General features: G+C 40.3%; 1 protein-coding gene across 1 annotated transcript in view; it reads left to right on the top strand.

Annotated features, from left to right (window-relative positions):
* The window catches only part of LOC145803512 (uncharacterized), a 68,147-nt gene extending 46,941 nt beyond the window's left edge, over positions 1–21,206 (top strand). Inside the window, exons 4-7 of the mRNA XM_082896797.1 lie at positions 16,344–16,558; positions 16,763–16,997; positions 17,325–17,489; positions 20,934–21,206. Of these exons, the coding sequence (XP_082752923.1) occupies positions 16,344–16,558; positions 16,763–16,997; positions 17,325–17,489; positions 20,934–21,206 (888 nt within the window). The remainder of the gene's footprint in view (positions 1–16,343; positions 16,559–16,762; positions 16,998–17,324; positions 17,490–20,933) is intronic.
* Positions 21,207–22,783: the final 1,577 nt, after the last annotated feature.

Raw genomic sequence — 22,783 nt, 5'->3', positions numbered from 1 at the left:
TTTGTATAATGGACCAATTTGGTTCACTATTAAAACAAATTATTTTTTGGCATTGGAAGATCCTAATCTTAATAGAGTATTAGGATTGAAAATGTAACGCCCTCAAAATAAACCCATAACTTATACATTCATGATACAAGAAAATGACAATATATTCCATACATCAGAGTGTTTAGTACAAAAGTATTACATGTTGACAACAAAAGTAAATGCCCTACGGGCTTGCAACTTTCCAAGTCAACACTTGGGTTCAACGAAAGAAGAGTTCTAATTCTTTATACAAAATAAGCCCTTGGCTTGATTTACATGTAATACAAAAAGATAACACAAAAATATCTTCCAGCCTCTAAGCTTTCCAAGCTACGTCCTTGGACGTGTCATATCACCTGAACCTGAAAATGATGTCCCATATAGGGTGAGCCAACGCCCAGTAGAGATATGCTAAACATAATTTGAGTAATAACTAAAACATTAGCATTTGATAAATGTTTAACTCATATAAACCAACATATAACATATTCAGTTCCATGACAAATATGTCCATGTTTCATTCCACTTTCCTTTACTTAACCAATTCAGTTCATAAACATGGCTCAGAACCTGGCCAAACAATTTAATACATAATTATGGCTCAGAACCTGGCCAAACAATTCAATGAGAGTATAACTCATACTAAAACACTTCCAATACTTCAATTTATACACATATTTGCTGTATTACTGGAGTCCATCCTCTATCTCCTCCCAAACAGGTTTGAGAGTCCATCCCCTATCTCCTCTCAAACCATGGAGTACATCCCCTATCTCCTCGCAAACAATATACATATACAATATATTTAAACACTTATCATATACAATGACCAAGCAAAGCACATATTCAATGTGTTATTCCATCCATCATATTCAATGACATATCCAATTGATTAGTTTTAATTCACCTAATCATCATACAGTGTCTACAACAATCAAGACTATCCTCCACCGATAGCCCAAAGCAATTATTTCTAAACAGATAATAAATCTGTCAACAGATAAATTATCAACAATTTCAAAGGTGAGTGATTAATCAATCCAACTCCACCATTCATTCTCATAACTTCTCAATTTCATTACTTCCACACCAATTTCATTATCTTATAATAAATGCCATTAATTTCACAAATGACCCAATTAATCCCAACTAAGGTATTTTTCCCTTTTTCTCAATATTGACACAAAGGTCCAAATATGATCAATAGACCTCAATAACTTCATTTTAAGGCTTAAATACACATATATAGTTCAATGGAACAAAAACCCCTCTGTACACATTTTAAGGTTTGAAACCTTAACTCCTAAACTTTCCCAACTACAACATTAAATTAAAATGACTACAAGTTTATATCAAAGATCATAAATATGAGTAGTTATCCCTACCTCAAAGTTTGAAGCCCAAAGGGAAAGATGAAGAAACCCAAAGATGCTCCAAATCAACACTTTTTTGGATCCAAAGATAGCCCAAGCCAAACTCTACCTTTTATACAAAGGAACCAAGGTAGAAACACTCTAGAACTAGATGGATTCTTAGAGAGAGAGAGAGAGAGAATAGAGAGAGAGGCTGCCGAAATTAAGGTTATTAGTAAAAGAGATGGAGAAAAAAATGAAGAAAAAGAAGCTGCTGCGAACTGATATATTCGAGGCTCGCTCGAGCGAAGGAGTGGTCACTCTAGCGACCAGACAGAAAGAAACCTCGCTCGAGCGTAGAAAGCCTCGCTCGAGCCAACAATTCGAAGCTTCAGGTCTGCAACCCAAAAGCACGCTCGAGCGAAGAAAAGCTCGGTCGAGCGAAAAAACCCAAAACATAGTCCTCGCTCGCTCGAGCTAAGAAATGCAACCTTCAGGTCCAGAACCAGACGCAGACGCAAGCTCGAGCGCAAGACTTCTCGCTCGAGCCACCAGACACATTACTCAACTCTCGCTCGAGCGAAGGAACCCTGGCTCTAGCGAAGGAACTAAAACAAATAGCTTGCTCGAGCGACAAAAGCCTCGCTCGAGCGAAGACACCAAAATCTGGGCAGTAACCATTGGTTTAAACTCACAACCAACCTGTAACAAACCTGCCCAACACAATCCAAACTTGAATACAAAGAGTTAAAGGACAGAAATGAGGTATAAACAACAACCAACACCACAGAGCCTAAGTCCGGAATATAATATACAATGGAGGGAAATCGGGAACGTTATAACCTCCCCTCCTTAATGAATTTTGTCCCCGAAATTAGATATGAGTTTTCAAAAGTGTGATTTTTAAATTCTCAACAATAATACAATTCAATATTCAACATCTTGACCCAATTTCGGTCATCCCATCTCTTTCAGGAGGCAATTTACAGCGTAATTCTCCACATGCATTAACAATGTGCCTTTCTTTGAAATTCAACAAATCCCAATATACATGCTTCACAATTCCTTAACATATTCAATGTTAATAATACATTTGCATTCCTACAATACATTTAACATATACAATGTCAAATTAAATTTTCATTTCCAAGATGTATTCAACAATCACCATACTTCCATAAACTAAAACATATACAATGTTTTACAACTTAAGACATATTCAATGTTCTTAAAGTTTATCAATACAAAAAAATTCCCAATACATGGTTAAACATTAACAAACCAGTCTGGATATTTCTCACGGACTTCCAACTCGCATTCCCAAGTGGCTTCCTCCACCCCGTGATATTTCCACAGAACTTTTACCAAGGGAATGGTCTTACCTTGCAAGACTTGATCCCGTCTATCCAAGACCCTCATTGGTCTCTCCTCATACGAGGCATCCTCATCAACCTCTAAGTCGGTCCAATCCAATACATGTGACGGATTTGGCTCGTACTTCCGAAGCATACTAACATGAAACACGTCATGCACTCCAGACAACTGTGACGGCAAACCCAAACGGTAGGCAACCTGGCCAATCCTCTCAAGGATCTCGAAAGGGCCAATAAACCGAGGGGACAACTTCCCAATCTTTCCAAACCTCATCAAACCCCGCCTAAGTGATATTTTCAAGAAGACATGATCACCCACCTCAAATACCAAAGGCCTTCTCCTATGGTTGGCATAACTCTTTTGGCGACTTCGGGCTGTAACGAGTCTCTTACGGATAAGCTCAACTTTCTCTGTTGTTTCCCTCACCAACTCCGGGCCCAAAAGAGGTGCATCACCCACCTCGACTCAACAAACTGGAGACCTACACGGTCAGCCATACAAGGCCTCAAATGGTGCCATACTAATACTCGATTGGAAACTGTTGTTGTAGGCAAACTCCACTAAGGGCAAGTGCCTCTCCCACGACCCACTAAAGTCAAGGACACAACCTCGAAGCATATCCTCAAGGATCTGAACAGTACGCTCGGACTTCCCGTTAGTCTGGGGATGATAAGCCGTGCTAAAGGTCAGTCTAGTGCCCAAGGTACTCTGCAAACTCTGCCACAACCTAGCAGTAAAGCGTGGATCTCTATCTGAGACGATTGACACTAGGACCCCGTGCAACCTCACTATGTCCCAAATATACAAGTCGGCAAGATAATCTACTGAATCTCTCACAGGCAAAGGAATGAGGTGCGCCGACTTAGTCAACTGGTCTACAACCACCCAAATAGCATCACTACCCCGCTGAGTCCTTGGAAGACCTACAACAAAGTCCATAGTGACACACTCCCACTTCCACTCGGCTATAGGCATGGGTTGTAGCAAACCCGCTGGCCTCTGATGTTCGGCCTTCACTTGATGACAAGTAAGGCACTTAGACACAAAAACAGCCATGCCCTTCTTCACACCCCGCCACCAAAACTGACAACCCAAATCACGATACATCTTAGTGCCTCCCGGATGCACCGCAAGGCGTGAATGGTGAAACTCTCGGAGTACTTCCTCTCGGCAAGACTCCAGCACTAACAAACGGTCTCGGTATCTCACTCTTAGGTCAGGATACACCGTCAAACCCTTCTCAACCTTCCCATTGGAGATCTTCTCTCGGAGGGATTCTGCCTCAAGGTCACTCCTTTGTGCCTCTAACACTCGAATCACAAGTGTAGGTCGCGCAACTAAAGAAAACAAGGCCGTGGCCTCAATAGATTCGCCCAGAAGCAAATCAAACTCGCCAAGTGCACTCAATATTTCCCACTCCCGGATGGCTAGACAAGCTACATCACTAATGGATTTTTTTGCTAAGGGCATCGGCGACAACGTTGGCCTTTCCCGAATGATAATGCACTCAAAGTCGTAATCGTCAATAAACTCCATCCACCTCCTCTGCCTCAAGTTCAAGTCTTTCTGTGTAAACAGATACTTCAGACTCTTATGATCTGAGAATAGCTCGAATCTCTCACCATAAAGGTAGTGCCTCCAAATCTTCAAGGCAAAAATCCCAGTTGATAACTCTAGATCATGTGTAGGATAATTCCTCTCGTGTATTTTCAACTGCCGCGAGCCATAAGCTACCACTTTTCCCTCTTGCATCAACACACAACCCAAACCCTCCCTTGAGGCATCACAATAAACCGCATAACCCAAACCTCTCTCCGGAATAATCAAAACTGGAGTGGTGGTAAGTCTAACTTTCAACTCTTGGAACGACTTTTCACAAGTCTCACTCCAAACGAATTTGACCCTTTTTCGCGTCAATCTGGTCAAAGGCGAAGCCAACCTGGAGAAATCTTTCACAAATCGGCGGTAATACCGATCTAATCCTAGAAAACTGCGGATCTCAAAAACACTCTTAGGCTGTGCCCAATCTTGCACTGCTTCAATCTTGGATGTATCAACAGACACCCCTTCCCCGGAAACTACATGGCCTAAGAATTTCACCTCACTTAGCCAGAACTCACACTTCCCAAATTTGGCATACAACTTATGGGCTCTAAGTAACTCAAGCACCACTCTCAAGTGTTCTTCGTTCTTCTCCTCAGAAGGTGAATAAATCAGAATGTCGTCCACGAAAACGACCACAAAACGATCTAAGAATTCTCAGAAAATCCGGTTCATCAAATCCATAAACACTGCCGGTGCATTGGTGAGCCCAAAAGGCATCACCAGAAACTCATAATGGCCATACCGTATACGGAACGTCGTCTTCGGGATGTCCTCCTCCTTGACCCTCAACTGATGGTAACCCGATCTCAAGTCTATCTCAGAGAAACAACGGGACCCCTTTGAACTGGTCAAACAGATCATCTATACGAGGCATAGGGTACTTGTTCTTAACCGTAGCCTGATTCAATTTTCGGTAATCAATACAAAGTTTCAAGGCCCCATCTTTCTTTTTAGAAAAGAGGGCCGGTGCTCCCCACGGTGAAGTACTAGGGCGGATAAAGCCTTTATCTAGCAATTCCTAGAGCTGAATCTTCAATTCACTCAACTCGCCTGGGGCAAAACGATACGGTGCCATGGAAATCAGCGCCGTGCCGGGCACTAAATCAATAGAAAACTCCACCTCCCGATGGGGTGGCAAACTAACAAGATCCTTGGGAAAGACGTTCGAGTACTCACAAACCACTCTAGGTAACTCAATCTGGATCTCATCACACTCACTACTCATAAAGCTAGCGAGAAGACCACTAAGCTCACTCCGCCCTCGCGGATCATACACTGGTGGCAAAACACTACCAACCCGATCCCCCAAGAAATGGAAACAATCCCCGCTCAAGGTACATACAGTGACCCTCTGGCAGTAACAATCAATAACAACCCGGTATGACGATAACCAGTCCATACCCAAAATCACATCAAAACCCGACATAGCCATAACTACAAAAGAAAATGGAAGTCGGCGGTCGGTAACCTCTACATCACAGCCCCGACACCCTTGTTTCAAAATCAACTCGCCTCCAACAGGTGATACAACACAAATAGGAGAAGCTAACGGCGCCAACTCCAACCCCAAAACAGATGCAAATGCAACCGATATAAAAGAATGGGATGCACCCGTATCAATCAACACATTAGCAACCGAGTTGCAAAACAAAAAGGTACCTCTCACAACAGATGGAGTCGGTACAAGATCCTGCGCGGTAACAACATACACACACCCTGAAGGTCTCTGATCTACCTGCTCACCTCTCGGAGCAAAAGACTGTTGTACAGACTGAGACGATGAGGCCCCCTGATTGGCCCCCGAGGCCTGAACAAACTGAGCTGGCTGATAGCTCTGCCTCGACCCAGATGCACCAAACGTGCCACTCAACTGCGGGCAAAACCTCTTTAGGTGCCCCGTCTGACCACACTGATAACATGAGAGCGACTGGCCTCTGCCCTGACTCTGGCTCTGAGGACGATCCGAAGATGAAGCTGCTCTCTGACCTCCTCCCCTCTGCGGGTAAACTGGAGACTTGTGGCCTAGCTGACCACATTTGTGACAAGTAAAGTCTCCATGACTGCCTCTCCTAGAGCCTGCACTCGGCACTGGAAAGGTAGATCTCACAAAAGCACCCTGGGACTGCTGAGGGTTACAACCCCTCTACGTCCTACCATCTCCCTGGCCATCCTGACTCCTCTTAGAGCCCCTCAACCTCTTCTCCTCCTGAAGCATAATAATCTCAAGATGCGTTGTAGCATCCACAAGGAACCCATACTCCTGAGTCATGGACCCCGCAACTCTCATCTTGAGCCCAGTCCTCAATTTCCTTTCAAACTTAAGGCAACGACATTCCTCAGACGCCACTAGCTCAGGTGCAAACCTAGATAAGCTGGTAAATGCGGCCTCAAACTTGGCCACTAGTGTATTTAGCTGCTTGAGCTGACAGAATTGATCCCTCAACTTCTCCCTGACAGAAGGAGACAGAAACTTCTCCTAAAAGGCACTAAGAAAAGCCTCCCAAGTCCCTCCAATACGACCTCGCACAAACTTCCACCACTGACCCGCGTCTTCCTGCAACTAGAAAGATGCCAAGGTCACCTTCAATGCCCCGTCTTCGATGCCAAGCATCTCAAACGTCTTTGTCATCTGCTCAAGCCACTCATCAACCTTAAGTGGCTCCTTCAGATCACCCACGAACTCGTCCGGATTCAACCGGAAGAGCTCTCTCTTCAGAAAAGAAGGCCCTGCCTCAACCACATGGGCCTGGACTTAATTCTCAGCTCTAAGAATGTCCATGGATTCCCTCAATGCTCCTGCCATCTCGCGGGCTAAGGTGCCCATGGGTTGCTGACCTACTGGCTCGGCCACATTGGCCAGACCAGCACCCTCCTACTGCTCCTGAATCTCATCTGGTATAGGCATCTCCTGCCTCCTGGGCCTACCACGCCTACCACCACGTCCTCATCCTGACATCCTAATAAAGGTAACAAAAACGTTAGCAGAGTCACAAATGTGCCGAAGTTATTTCACTCGTGTCCTAATGCATTGGACAACAATAATTCACTCCACGTAAGCACATAATCACATAAGCACTTACGAACTTCATTTCCAGATAATGACAGTCCCATGGCATTACTAGAGTTCCGGTTAGAAATAGCATTGATCAACTGCTTTTCCAACAAGACTCCCAGAAACCCAAGGATCCAATCAACAACCTAGAAACTAAATTCCATACCCACTTAGTCAAGTAAACATGTTATCACATAAGTACATAACATTACATCATACCTAAGTCTCTAACAAGCGAGACAAACCCATTGTGGTACTAACCACTTCCCACGTACCCAAAGTATTCAAACCCGGTACGCTCTGATACCAAGTTGTAACGCCCTCAAAATAAACCCATAACTTATACATTCATGATACAAGAAAATGACAATATATTCCATATATCAGAGTGTTTAGTACAAAAGTATTACATGTTGACAACAAAAGTAAATGCCCTACGAGCTTACAACTTTTCAAGTCAACACTTGGGTTCAATGAAAGAAGAGTTCTAATTCTTTATACAAAATAAGCCCTTGGCTTGATTTACATGTAATACAAAAAGATAACACAAAAATATCTTCCAGCCTCTAAGCTTTCCAAGCTACGTCCTTGGAGGTGGCATATCACCTGAACCTGAAAATGATGTCCCATATAGGGTGAGCCAACGCCCAGTAGAGATATGCTAAACATAATTTGAGCAATAACTAAAACATTAGCATTTGATAAATGTTTAACTCATATAAACCAACATATAACATATTTAGTTCCATGACAAATATGTCCATGTTTCATTCCACTTTCCTTTACTTAACCAATTCAATTTATAAACATGACTCAGAACCTGGCCAAACAATTCAATTCATAATTATGGCTCAGAACCTGGCCAAACAATTCAATGAGAGTATAACTCATATTAAAACACTTCCAATACTTCAATTTATACACATATTTGTTGTATTACTGGAGTCCATCCCCTATCTCCTCTTAAACCATGGAGTACATCCCCTATCTCCTCGCAAACAACATACATATACAATGTATTTAAACACTTATCATATACAATGATCAAGCAAAGCACATATTTAATGTGTTATTCCATCCGTCATATTCAATGACATATCCAACTGATTAGTTTAAATTCACCTAATCATTATGCAGTGTCTACAACAATCAAGACTATCCTCCACCGATAGCCCAAAGCAATTATTTATAAACAGATAATAAATGCGTCAACAAATAAATTATCAACAATTTCAAAGGTGAGTGATTAATCAATCCAACTCCACCATTCATTCCCATAACTACTCAATTTCATTACTTCCAAACCAATTTCATTATCTTATAATAAATGCCATTAATTTTACAAATGACCCAATTAATCCCAACTAAGGTATTTTTCCCTTTTTCTTAATATTGGCCCAAAGGTCCAAATATCATCAATAGACCGCAATAACTTCATTTTAAGGCTCAAATACACATATATAGTTCAATGGAACAAAAACCCCTCTGTACACATTTTAAGGTTTGAAACCCTAACTCCTAAACTTTCCCAACTACAACATCAAATTAAAATGACTACAAGTTTATATCAAAGATCATAAATATGAGTAGTTATCCCTACCTCAAAGTTTGAAGCCCAAAGGGAAAGATGAAGAAACCCAAAGATGCTCCAAATCAACACTTTTTTGGATCCAAAGATAGCCCAAGCCAAACTCTACCTTTTATACAAAGGAACCAAGGTAGAAACACTCTAGAACTAGATGGATTCTTAGAGAGAGCGAGAGAGAGAGAGAGAGAGAGAGAGTAGAGATAGAGGCTGCCAAAATTAAGGTTTTTAGTAAAAGAGATGGAGAAAAAAATGAATAAGAAGAAGCTGCTGCGAACTGATATATTCGAGGCTCGCTAGAGCGAAGGAGTGGTCGCTCGAGCTACCAAACACAAAGAAATCTCGCTCGAGCGTAGAAAGCCTCGCTCGAGCCAACAATTCGAAGCTTCAGGTCTGCAACCCAAAAGCACGCTCGAGCGAAGAAAAGCTCGCTCGAGCGAAGAAACCCAAAACATAGTCCTCGCTCACGCGAGCGAAGGAAAGCTCGCTCGAGCCAAGAAATGCAACCTTCAGGTCCAGAACCAGACACATATGCAAGTTCGAGCGCAAGACTTCTCGCTCGAGCCACCCGACACATTACTCAACTCTCGCTCGAGCGAAGAAACCCTGGCTCGAGCAAAGGAACTAAAACAAATAGCTTTCTCAAGCGACAACAACCAACACCACGGAACCTAAGTCCGGAATACAATATACAATGGAGGGAAAACTGGGATCGCTATAAAAAATAAAAACTCAAGATATGCAAGACCATGATAAAAGAAGCAAACACACTGTTATTAATTGTAGGTTTATGTATAGTGGTTAATACAGTTAATCCTCTTAGTAAATCTGTACCTGAAGTGGAGCTATTTGAAAAAAAAAAGTGCTCACACTTGCAAATTTAATTCAAAAAGGTTAATGTAAAACAATTATCATGGCCTAAGAAATGGGTTCTTGGAGAAACTCCAGATCGAAAAAATCTCAAAAATTTAACAATTCAAGAAAATAGAGGTGTTGTTTATCTAGACATATGCGAAAATCATTTATTTTTACTAGATCTAATCCTATAAGTAGGCCTCGAAAGAACAAAAAGACAAAGATAAAGCTATCATAGAAGAATTGAGTGTACAAGAAAGTTGTGTACAAGAAAGTTCAAATGAAGAAATAATATGATACAAAAAAATAAGTATTCCTATTACCAATAAATCTTCATCAAAAATATCAATCAATGAACAAGAAAACCTAAAAATGGTTTCTCTCGATAATCTCTCCATCACTATAAATACAAAATTAATGGAATGAGAATTATCAAGAGAGGAACTCTAAAAGGAAGTAGAAGAAATAATCCAAAAAATAAATAACGATATGAGTAAAAAATCTCATTAAATTTTTGAAAAAACTGTTGAAGTCAGCCCTATAAATTCATATGTTGAATTGTTATTTAACTTTCCTATCTATCATTCTTATACTATTGATGCATTAGTTGACACTGATGCTTCATATAGTTTGGCAAAATCTGGAGTATTACCTTTTAGACAAATGGGTTTTAATTGAAAATCCAATTATATTAAGATTGGCATATGGTCAATTGGTAACTATGGAATATGAAAGTTATCATGTTCTATTATTCTTAATCAAAAAAATTTAGAATGGAAAGAATAATTCAATTTCTATTTTTAGGTGGAGATTTTTTAGTTGGCAATGCATTTTTAAAACAAGAAGAAAATAGACATTTTCTTTAAGATCAATCATGTATTGCTCTTAAAATGCATGAAATTTCATAGCTAAAATATGCATCTCGAAAACGTAAATTTGGTTTTAACCCTCTAACAATTACAGAACAAAATTTATTAATATAAATCGAACCTCTCTACACAGCTCAACGTAGTGAACTTGAAACAATTGATGACAATCAAGAAAAAAAAACTAGGCAACAACTATTTGAAGATGAAATTAGTAGTGAAAATAGCATTATAACTCATAGTGAATATGAAATTGATAGCGAAAAAGAAGATGAACAATAGATCATTGATATCACAAATCACTATCAAGGCAAATTAGAAAACCAAGGAAAAGTGATTCCAAGTTTAGATAATATTAAGAAAATGCTAGAAAATAATTTTAGTGACAAGCCACTAAAATTATAAAAAAAGGACAAGCCTTGGGCGAATAAAATTCTTGAGGATCCAAACTATGTAGTCAATGAAAAACCCATTAGACATAGTCTTGAAATGATTAAGAGGGTTTATACGGCCAAGTAAAAGTCCTCATTCTAGTCCTGCATTTATGGTAATGAATGTAACACTTACTCTTTGGACTAGTAGGACTCCTTTTGACTCTCTTATTATTGTACTTGAAGCTTATTTGATTGATTTTAGAGTATTGATTGAGGTGATTTTAGAGTATTGATTGAGGTGATATTATAACGATTCCGATTTAGACCCGACTTGTTTATTGTTTTGGATCTGAGATTCCTTATCTTAATTGGTTGTTCATAACCTTATTCATTTTATTCTTGATTGAGTTTGGGTTGTTTGGATGTCTTTGTTGCATTTGGTACAGGTCGGGAATTTGTTTTTCAATAGAAATGTTGCCCAAATTTTGGTCAGTTCACGCAAGCAGTCCTTTGGTCGCTCATGCGGTCTTTGAGAACTTCCAGTATATTTGTAGATCTACAAAAGTATTGGGAGGGTGTTTTCTTCACTTGAGCGGTGTTTATTGCGCTCGAGCTGCCTTGGCTCAAGCTGTCTTTCTTGAGCTCAAGCGGTTAGCCTTTGCCTACAAAACTTTTGGGAGGTGGTGTTCTTCGCTTGAGCGTTCACTTTGTTTGCTCAAACGCTCTCACTTATTGTGTCTGGTCGCTCGAGTGGTGTTTTGGTTGCTTGAGCAGTTTGCACATATATCAATTCGTAACAACCACTTTTTGAGTCACTTTTTCATATATCTCTCTCTCTAAAAACATTTCAAAACCCTAAACCTAGACCTTCTCTTTCTAAAGCTCATCTTCAACTTCCAAATACTCTTAATCTATTAGTTCCTACACCCTAGTCCCTTTGATAAAAAGGTAGAGCTCACCCAAAGTTTTATTCTAATTGGAGCAAAGTTTGTTTTCAGCTTTGTCGAGATTTCTTCACACTCTCTCTTGTCTTCTAGCTTCGAGGTAGGGATTTCTCCACATTTTTGTATGGTTTTTAAGTTGGTTATTTGCTTTTCTAAACAATATTGTGATTCGGGGATTTTTGGATAAACCTAAGGTTTTGGTTTTAAAATCAAAAGAGGGGTTTTTAAAATGGTTTCTTGGAAATGATTGTGGGTCATTAAATGTGGTTGAGTTGTGATAAAATGGTGGATATTTGATTTTGTAAAGAGAAAGTGGAAATGATGTTGGGTTTTATGAAATTGGAATGATGATTATGATGATGATGGTGGAGTTGGATATGCGTTATCAATCCCATCTTGAAATTTTGAAAAATTTATCTCTATTGGAAATTATCTATCTATTTAGAGACATCTGTTTTGGGCTATCAGTGGAGGATAACTATGATTGTTGTAGGAATTGCATGAGAATTAGGAGAATCGAAACTAATTTCTCATCTTTTGCATTGGGCATAGTTGCATACTTAACACATTGAAAACATATGTTGTTTTGAGAAGAAAAAAAAAAAAAGGTGAATACCTGGGTGAATCTGGGTAGGAATTGTGGTTGTCATATTATGTTGGCCTGTGTATCCTTGTTTAAAGTCTAGAAACCCACGTGGTTATGTGCCGAGCCTTTCGGTTAGTACCAGTAAAAATTGTAATTCGTAGTACTTGTACAGCCTACTAGCAGACACGTACCTAGAGATTCTTAGTGTTGTATCCACTGCCTTGTATTCTGTTGTAAAAGAAATGATTTCATGAATTGTGATATAAACTTGGCATGGCATGGTTTTGGAAAGAGACATAAAATGTTTTGGCATGAGCATTGCATATGCATTCACCTTATAGCCTTGTTATATCTCTACTGGGCTTTGGCTCACCCTATGTGGAAAGCCATTTTCAGGTGCTGATGATATGCCTCTGCCAAGGCCGTAGCTTGGGTGAACTTGGAGCCAAGAGTTTGTTTTTGTTATTTGTAATTATTTTTGTACAAGCCTAGGGCTTTATTTGTATTGAGTTTCAAACTCACCTTTTTTTTGTAACCAAGAGCCGTCTTGGAAAGTTGTAGCCATTAAGGCATTTATATATCTGTTAAACTTTTATTTCCTATCATTAGCTTATGGCATATGCTATAGATTCATAGTTAGGACTTATGAATGTATAACTGTATGTGTTACCTCTTGTACAATGAAATCATATGAACGGAAGGTCACTGTGTTGAGAATTGTATGGTTATTATTTTAGGGCGTTACAACTTGGTATCAAAACTACCAGGTTTGATTATTTTGGGATCGTGGGATGTGATTTTTATCACAATGGGTTATCATGCTAGTTGTGTTAGAAGTAAACCTAGTATGCTATGTGATAACATACTTATGTGACTAGATTGGTATGAAATTTAATTTCTAAGATAGTGATTGGGTCTACGAGTTTCTAAAAGTCCTGTTAGAAGAACACTTGATCACTGCAATTTCTAACTAGAACTCTGTTATGGAACGATCATTCTCTAGAAACGAAGTTCATATGTGTTTATATGACTACGTGCTTATGTGGAGTGAATTAATTGTTGTCCATCGCATTAGGATGCGAGTGAGTTAGTTTTGGCACTTTCATTAGAATGTCAAGACATGGACATCGTGGTGGTAGGCATGGCAGGTCTAAATGGCAAAAGGTGGCGTAATCGGATAATATTCCCGTATAGGAGGAAGGGGTTGGTCAGGCAAATGTGGTCGAACTAGTTAGTCAACAGGCCATCGGTGCTTTAGCCCATGAGATGGCCAGAGCCTTGTGGGAATCCATGAATGTTCTTAGAGATGAGAATTAAGTCCAGGCCCATATTTCTGAGATAGGGCCATCGTTTCTAAAGATGGAGTTCTTTCAATCTAATCTGGATGAGTTTTTGCGAGATATGAATGAGCCATTGAATCCGGATAAGTGGTTGGAACAGATGGTGAAACCATTCAGGATGCTTGGCATCTAGGACGATGGGCTGAGAGTGACCTTGGCATCATTCCAGCTGAAGGTAGATGCTGGTCAGTCAAGACGCGGACATGGACGTGGTAGTGGTAGGCATGACTGGCCTAGACGGTAGGAGGTGCCATTAACAGATGATATTCCGGCACAGGAGGAAGGGATTGGTCAGGCAAATGTAGCCAAACTAGTGGGTCAGTAAGCCATGGGTGCTTTAGCCCATGAGATAGCCGAAGCCTTGCGAGAATCCATGGACATTCTCAAAGTTGAGAATCAAGTCTAGGCCCATATTGCTAAGACAGGGCCATCGTTTTTGAAGACGAAGTTCTTCTAGTCTAATCTTGATGAGTTTTTGCAAGATTCAAATGGGCCACTGAAGACGGATGAGTGGTTGGAACAGATGGTGAAACAGTTCGAGATGCTTGGCATCTAGGATGATGGGCTGAGAGTGACTTTAACATCCTTCTAACCGAAAGGAGATGCAGATTATTGGTGGAAGTATGTGCATGGGCACATTGTGGTGACTTGGGAGGCCTTTGTCAATGCCTTTCAGGACAAGTTTTTGCCTCCCACTGCTAGGGAGAAATTGAGAAAGCAGTTTCTGAAGCTCAAGTAACTTAACACACTGGTGGCCGAGTTTGAGATTTCCTTTACTAGTTTGTCGAAGATTGCACTGGAACTTGTGCCAACGGAGGAATGTCGTTACGTTGAGTTTGAGAAAAGGTTGAGGATCAGGCTTCTTTTCGAAATGGTTGGGTCTATGATTAGGGACTGCGGACGCCTTGGGGAAGTGGTGGCTCATCTTGAGATCATGGTTCAATCAAAGGAGAAGCGGATGTGAGGCTTTAGGTAGAGAGGTCAGGAGGTTTAGGGGGAGACTCAGGACAGTAAGAGGCAGAGGAGTTCTATCTTATAGTAGTCCCACAGAGCATAGTCTACATCTATTTTTCTTGTGCCGAGTTTTGGGTCAGGAAGAGGTGGTTAAGGTTGGATCAATTGTTTCAAGTGTGGTCAGCTGGGCCACAAGTCTTTAGTTTGCCCATAGAGAGAAAGAAGGCAACAATCTGTACCGTCTGTGGCTCGTCCTCAGAGCCACAGTCAAGGGAGAGGATAGTTGCCTACCTGTTACCGGTATGGGCAGGCAAGGCATGTGTGAAGGTTTTTCTCTCAATTGAGGGGCACATCTGGTGCTTCTGGTTCAAGGCAAACATAGACCCATTAGCTTACACCGTCAGCTCAGGCCTCGATGGCTAATTAGGAAGCCTCTTTGGCACAATCACTGCACCAGACTTATGCTCTGAGAGGTGAGCAAGTAGACCAGAGACCTACGGGGTGTATGTATGCTGTTACCATGCCAGATTTGTTGCCAGCACATTCGGTAGTGAGAGGTAACTTATTGTTGTGTAATTCTATAGCCAATGTGTTTATTGATACTAGTGTATCACATTCTTTCATTTTGTCTACATTTGCATCAGCCTTCGAGTTAGAAGTGGCTTAGTTAGCGTCTCCACTCTAAGTAGAGTCACTTGTTCGTGGTGAGGTTATATTGGGCCAGGGGTGTCGGGGTTGTGCGATAGAGGTTGTTGGTCGCCGATTTCCTTTTCTTTTATGTTGATTGACATGTTGAGTTTTGATGTCATTTTGGGCATGGATTGGTTATCTTGTTATTAGGGCATTATAGACTTTTACCGTTAGAGAGTTACGGTGTGCATCTTGAATGGTGATTGTTTTTATTACCTGGGGAACTGAGTTGATAGTGCCTTATGGCCAGTGTTTGATCCGCGTGGTTGGGGCGAGCTTAGTCTTCTTCTTGCTATATTCTTGGGTGTTATGAGTGATGTGATCCAAGTAGAGTTACTGAGGGTAGTTTTATGAATACCTATATGTCTTTTTTGAGGATCTCACTAGTTTGCCACCTCCCCGTGAGATTGAGTTCTCTATTGATTTAGTGCCTAGCACGACACTGGTTTCCATGGCACCATACAGATTTGCACCCGCCGAGTTGAGTAAGTTGAAGATTCAACTACAAGAATTGCTAGATGAGGGCTTTATCAGCCCTAGTACTTCACCTTGGATAGCGCCGGCTCTCTTTGCCAAGAAGAAAGATTGCACATTGCGAACTTGTATTGATTACCGGAAGCTGAGCCGAGTAACTATTAAGAACAAGTACCCACTACCTCATATAGATGACTTGTTTGACCAGCTAAAGGTGTCTTATTACTTTTCTAAGATACATTTGAGATTGGGTTATCACTAGTTGAGAGTGAAGGAGGATATCCAGAAAATGGAATTCTGTATGCGGTATGGTCACTACGAGTTCTTGGTGATGCATTTTGGGTTAACCAAAACACTAGCCTTGTTTATGGATTTGATGAATCAAATTTTTCATGAGTTCCTAGACTATTTTGTGGTTGTCTTCATTGATGACATCTTGACTTACTCATCCTCTGAGGAGGAACACGAGGAACACTTGTGGGTTGTACTTGAGTTTCTTAGAGCCCACAAATTGTATGCTAAGTTCGAGAAGTGTGAGTTCTGGTTGAAGGAGTTGAACTTCTTAAGCCATGTGGTATTCGAGAAATGGGTGACTGTAGATTCTTCTAAGATAGAGGCAATGCAAGATTGTGATCAACCTAAGAATGCCTTTGAGATTCATAGTTTCTTGGGGTTAGCCAGGTATTACCAACGTTTTGTGAAGGATTTCTCAAGATTAGCCTCATCGTTGACTAGATTGACGATGAAGGAAATCAAATTTGTGTGGCGCGAGACTTGTGAGAAATCATTTCAAGAGCTTAAGGTTAGACTTGCCACTGTTCCAATGTTGATTATTTCGGAGAGGGGTTTAGGCTATTTAGTGTATTTTGATGCATCACATGAAGGTTTGGGTTGTGTCTTGATGCAAGAAGGAAAGGTAATAACTTGTGGCTCACGATAGTTGAAAACACACGAGAGAAACTATCCTACTCATGACCTAGAGTTAGCAGCAGTGATCTTTGCCTTGAAGATTTGGAGACAGTATCTGTATGGTGAGAGGTTAAAGGCCTTTTCTTATCACAAGAGTATAAAGTATTTGTTTTCACAAAAAGATTTCAATCTGAGGCAGTAAAGATGGATGAAATTTATGAAGCATTACGACTTTGAGTTGCACTACCATCTGGGGCAGGCCAATGTAGTATCCGATGTCTTGAGTAGGAAATCCATTAGCAGTGTAGCTAGTATTGCCATCCGGGAATGGTAGATAATGGGCATTATTTGCGAGTTTGACTTGCATCATGGCGAGTTCATTGAGTCTGTAGCCTTGTTTACTATAGTTGCACGACCTACACTTGTGGGCCAAGTTACAGAAGCACAACAGGGTGATCACGAGGTGAAGTCTATTCGGGAGAAGTTATCTAGTGAGAAGGTACAGAAAGGGCTTGAACATGTATTCTAGCTCGAGTGTTAGATATTTTGACTGTCTTTTCATGCCCGAGTCTTGTAGCGAGGAGGTACTCTGAGAGTTTCACCATTCACGCCTTGTGGTGCACCCAGGAGGCACAAAGATGTATCATGACCTTAGTTGCTAGTTTTGGTGAAGAGAAATGAAGAGCGACATAGCTTTATTGTATCGAGGTGCCTTACTTGTCAGGAAGTGAAGGCCGAGCAATAGAGGCTAGCGGGTTTGTTGCAACCCTTGTCTATTGCCGAGTGGAAGTGACAGGAGCATATCACGATAGATTTTGTTGTGGGTCATCCGAGGACTCAACGGGGTAATGATGCCGTGTGGGTGATAGTTAACCGATTGACTAAATAGGCACACTTTGCACCTATACGCACGAGTGACTTGGTAGATTATCTTACCGACCTTGACGTTAGGGGCATAGTTTGACTTCACAGGGTCCCTGTGACTATCATTTCGGATAAAGATCCGCATTGGGCACTAGGTTGACTTTTAGCACCGCCTGTCATCCTCAGATTGATAGGCAATCTAAGCATACCATTCAGATCCTAGAGAATATCCTTTGGGGTTATGTTCTTGACTTTAAGGGGTCATAGGAGAGGCACTTTCATTTAGTGGAATTTGCCTACAACAATAGCTTTCAGGCGAGTATTGGCATCGCACCATTTGAGACCTTATGTAGTCGATCGTGTAGATCTCCAGTGTGTTGGGCCGAGGTGGGTGACGTACCTATGTTAGGTCCTGAGTTAGCCTGGGAAATGACGGAGAAGGTTGTACATATTCGTAAGAGGTTGGTTTCGATTCAAAGTCGTCAAAAGAGTTATACCGACCGTAGGAGGAAACCACTATTATTTAAGGTAGAAGATCACGACTTCTTGAAAATATCAACTAGACGAGGATTGATGAGGTTTGGGAAGAGCGGGAAGCTGTCCCCTCGATTTATTGGGCCTTTTGAGATCCTTGAGTGTGTTGGAGAGATAGTTTATCATTTAGCCTTCCTGCCACAACTTCCCAAAATTCATGACGTGTTTCATATCTGTATGCTCCGGAAGTATGTGCCAGATCAGGCACATGTGTTGGATTGGACTGAGTTAGAGGTAGATGAGGATGCCTCGTATAAAGAGAGACCAGTTAGAGTCCTAGATACACGAGACCAAATCTTGCGAGTAAAGACAATTCCATTCGTAAAAGTGTTGTAGCGACACCACGGGGTTGAGGAGCCGACTTGGGAACGTGTGGCGGAAGTCCGTGAGAAGTATCCATACCTTTTTGTTGATGTTTGAGACTTGTAATGAAAATCTGGTTATGTTGGTTAAATGTAAAACATTGTTTGTGTTTTGGAAAAAAACAAATTGAAAAGAAAAAAAAAAAAGTCAACTGTATATTCAATATTGAAAACTTTGTTTATCGTTGTTATGAGAATAAAATGACCGGTGGATAGGTCATGGTTATGAATTCGATTTGCTATCATTTTAATGGTTCATTTAAATACCATTTTGTTGTGTTGATTTTAAAATTTTTGGCACGAAATTCCATAAGGGAGGAGGTTATAACGATTCCAGTCTAGACCTAACTTGTTTATTGTTTTGGATCTGGGATTCCTTTGCTTAATTCGTTGTTCATATCCTTATTCATCTTGTTCCTTATTGAGTTTGGGTTGTTTGGATGTCTTTATTGTATTTAGTACAGGTCAGGAGTTTGTTTTTGAATAAAACTATTGCCCAGACTTTGGTCAGTTCGCTCGAGCAGTCCTTTGGTCGCTCGAGCAGTCTTTGAGAACTTCTAGTATATTTGTAGGTCAGCAAAAGTACTGGGAGGATGTTTTCTTCGCTCAAGCGGTGTTTATTATGCTGGAGCGGCCTTGGCTAGAGTGGTCTTTCTTGAACTCAAGCAGTTAGCCTTTTCTCTGCAAAACATCTGGGACGTGGTGTTCTTTGCTCAAGCAGTCACTTTGTTCACTCGAGCGATCTCACTTATTGTGTCTGGTCGCTCAATTTGTGTTTTGGTCGCTCAAGCGGTCTGCATGTATATCAGTTCGTAACAATCACTTTTTGAGTCATTTTTTCATATCTCTCTCTCTAAACTTTTCAAAATCCTAAATCTAGATCTTCTCTCCCTAAAACTCATCTTTAACCTCTAAATACTCTTAATCTATTGGTTTCTACACCCTAGTCCCTTTGATAAAAATGTAGAGCTCACCTAAAGCTTTATTCTAATCTGAGCAAAGTTGGTTTTCGGCTTCATCGAGATATCTCCACACTCTCTCTCTTGTCTTCTAGCTTCGAGGTAAGGACTTCTCCATACTTTTCTATGGTTTTTAACTTGATTATTTGCTTTTCTAAACAATATTATGATTTGGGGATATTTGGATAAACCTAGGGTTTTGGTTTTGAAATCAACAGAGGCGTTTCCAAAATGGTTTCTTGGAAATGATTGTGGGTTTGTAAATGTGGTTGAGTTGTGATAAAATGGTAGATTTTTATCCTTTGAATTGATTTATAAAGAAAATGGGATTTTTGCCCTAAAATGTGAATATTTGATTTTGTAAAGAGAAAGTCGAAATGATGCTGGGTTTTATGAAATTGGAATGGTGATGATGATAGTGGAGTTGGATATGCATTATCACATCCATCTTGAAATTTTGGAAAGTTTTTCTTTATTGGAAATTATCTATCTATTTAGAGATATCTGTTTTGGGCTATCAGTGGATGATAACTATAATTGTTATAAAAATTGCATGAGAATTAGTAGAATTGAAACTAATTTCTCATCCATTGCATTGGGCATAGTTGCATACTTGACATATTGAAAACATATGTTGTTTTGAAAAAAAAATGGGTGAATACCTTGGTGAATTTGGTTAAGGGGTGTGGTTGTGGTACTATGTTGGCATGTGTGTCCTTGGTGAAAGTCCAGAAACTTGCACTGTTAAATGCCGAGCCTTCCGATTAGTACCGATAAAAATTGCAATTGGTAGTGTTTTTATAGCCTACTGGCAGACACAACCTAGAGATTCCCAGTGTTGTATCCACTGCCCTGTTTTCTATTATAAAGAAAATGATTTCATGAATTGTGATATAAACCTGGCATGGCATAGTTTTGGAAAGAGATAAAATGTTTTGGCATTAGCATGACATATGCATTCACTTTATAGCCTTATTAAGATCATACACTGTGTTATAGTATCTTTACTAGACTTTGGCTCACCCTATGTAGAAAACCATTATCAGGTGCTGATGATATACACCGTCAAGGCTGTAGCTTGTGAGGACTTAGAGCCAAGAGCTTTTTTTTGTCATTTGTAATTATTTTTGTACATGCCTACGACTTTATTTGTATTAAGTTTGTAGCCATTAGGTCATTACCAGATGATATTCTAGTATCATCTTGGAAAGTTCTAGACAATAGGAGGTGACATTACCGGATGATATTCCAGCACAGGAGAAAGGGGTTGGTCAGGCAAATGTGGTTGAACTAGTTGGTCAACAAGCCATGGATGCTTTTTTCCATGAGATTATCGGTGCCTTACGAGAATCCATGGAAATTCTCAGAGTTGAGAATCAAGTCCAAACCCATGTTGCTGAGACAAGGCCATCGTTTCTGAAGGGAGAGTTCTTCCGATTTAATCCGGATGAGTTTTTAAGAGATCCGACTGAGCCATTGATGGCGGATGAGTGGTAGGAACAGATGGTGAAAACGTTCAAGATGCTTGGAATCGAGGACGATGGGCTAAGAGTGACTCTGGGATCCTTCCAGTTGAAGGGATATGTGGGTTAGTGGCAAAAGTATTCACGTAGGCACATTGGGGTGACTTGCGAGGCCTTTGTCAATGCCTTCAAGGACAAGTTTTTGACTTCCACTGCGAGAGAGAAGTTGAGAGAGTAGTTTCTAAAGCTCAAGCACTGGTGGCCGAGTTTGAGGCCGTCTTTACTAGTTTGTAGAGGTTTGCACCAAAACTTATGCTGATGAAGGAACACCGTTGCATTGAGTTTAAGATGAGGTTGACGATCGGGCTTCTTTTCAAAGTGGTTGGGTCGATGATTAGGGACTACGGATGCGTTGTGGAGGTGACGGCTCATCTTAAGACCGTCGTTCAGTCAAAAGAGGAGCAAATGAGGGGCTCCAGGCAGAAAGGTCAGAAGGTTCGGCAGGAGACTTGGGACAGTAAGAGGCAGAGGTGTTCTACCTTACATCAGTCCCACAGAGCACAGTTTAGATGCACTTTTGATGCGCTGAGTTATAGGTCAGGGAGAGGTGGTCAGGTCTTTTTCCTTTTTTCTCTCTTTCTCTTTCTGGACTGGCCACAATGTGTGTTGATTGTGGTTTAGCCACTGACACTAAATTTTGGGTTTGGCTAGCTCATTAACACTTGTGTGAAGACAAAAGTGATTGTGATTCGCTAAACAATTAACAACTGATACTAATACATCCACTAACATATCTATTATAAATACTCTAATATTCAATGGCAGACAAAAATGGAGGAATAAAAGTAAGACACGTAATGCTTGTCTAAAGTGCTCACTCCTTTTTTTTGGGTCAATTGACCTAACATTCATACTTTTCAAATATCAATATCAAGATAATTACCTAAAGAAAAATGATTGAGTTCTCAAAATTTATTATTATTATTATTTTTGGTTGTGTTGGTTTTTATTTTTTATTTTTAAAAAAGATTGTTATATGTAGGGGTGTATTAAAAAATTAGATATCTCGCACTAATTCACACTATAACAAAATGCACCTTTGGCGACTACTTTTGGCGACTAAAAATTAATTTTGTCGGTGTTGGTTCAAGATCTAGCTACTAAAATATTTTAGTCGATAAATATTTATTATTGGTGACTAAATTCAAATTTAGTCGGAAAAAATTCCATTTTGAGCGACAAAACAGGATATTAGTCGCTGTTAGTATACACTTTAGGTTACAAAAAATAAATTTAATGTGCAATATTGCTTTTTCCCGACTAACATATAAATTAGCTGCGAAAGAGGACGTTTGGCGACTAATATTTTTGTCGACGTTGAGTGATATTTGGCTACCAAAGCATTATAGTCGGCATAATTGATTCCTTTCCCGACCAAAAATAAAATTAGTCGCTAAAGGTTGAAATTTCAACGCGTGCCAATTCTTTTATTGCTGGGCATGCGTTGATCTGTTAGGCAACACAACTTCACAACAGTTTATCATATACACACACCTCACCAAACCTCACAGAAATCACCCCCCTCACCGTAGCCTACTGTACAGGCAACAT

Source organism: Camellia sinensis, chromosome 12 (assembly GCF_055761805.1).
Source record: "Camellia sinensis isolate YWXY chromosome 12, ASM5576180v1, whole genome shotgun sequence".
Classification (NCBI taxonomy): domain Eukaryota; kingdom Viridiplantae; phylum Streptophyta; class Magnoliopsida; order Ericales; family Theaceae; genus Camellia; species Camellia sinensis.
The sequence above is the reverse complement of the archived record's forward strand: the minus strand, read 5'-3'. Positions and strand labels throughout refer to the sequence as shown.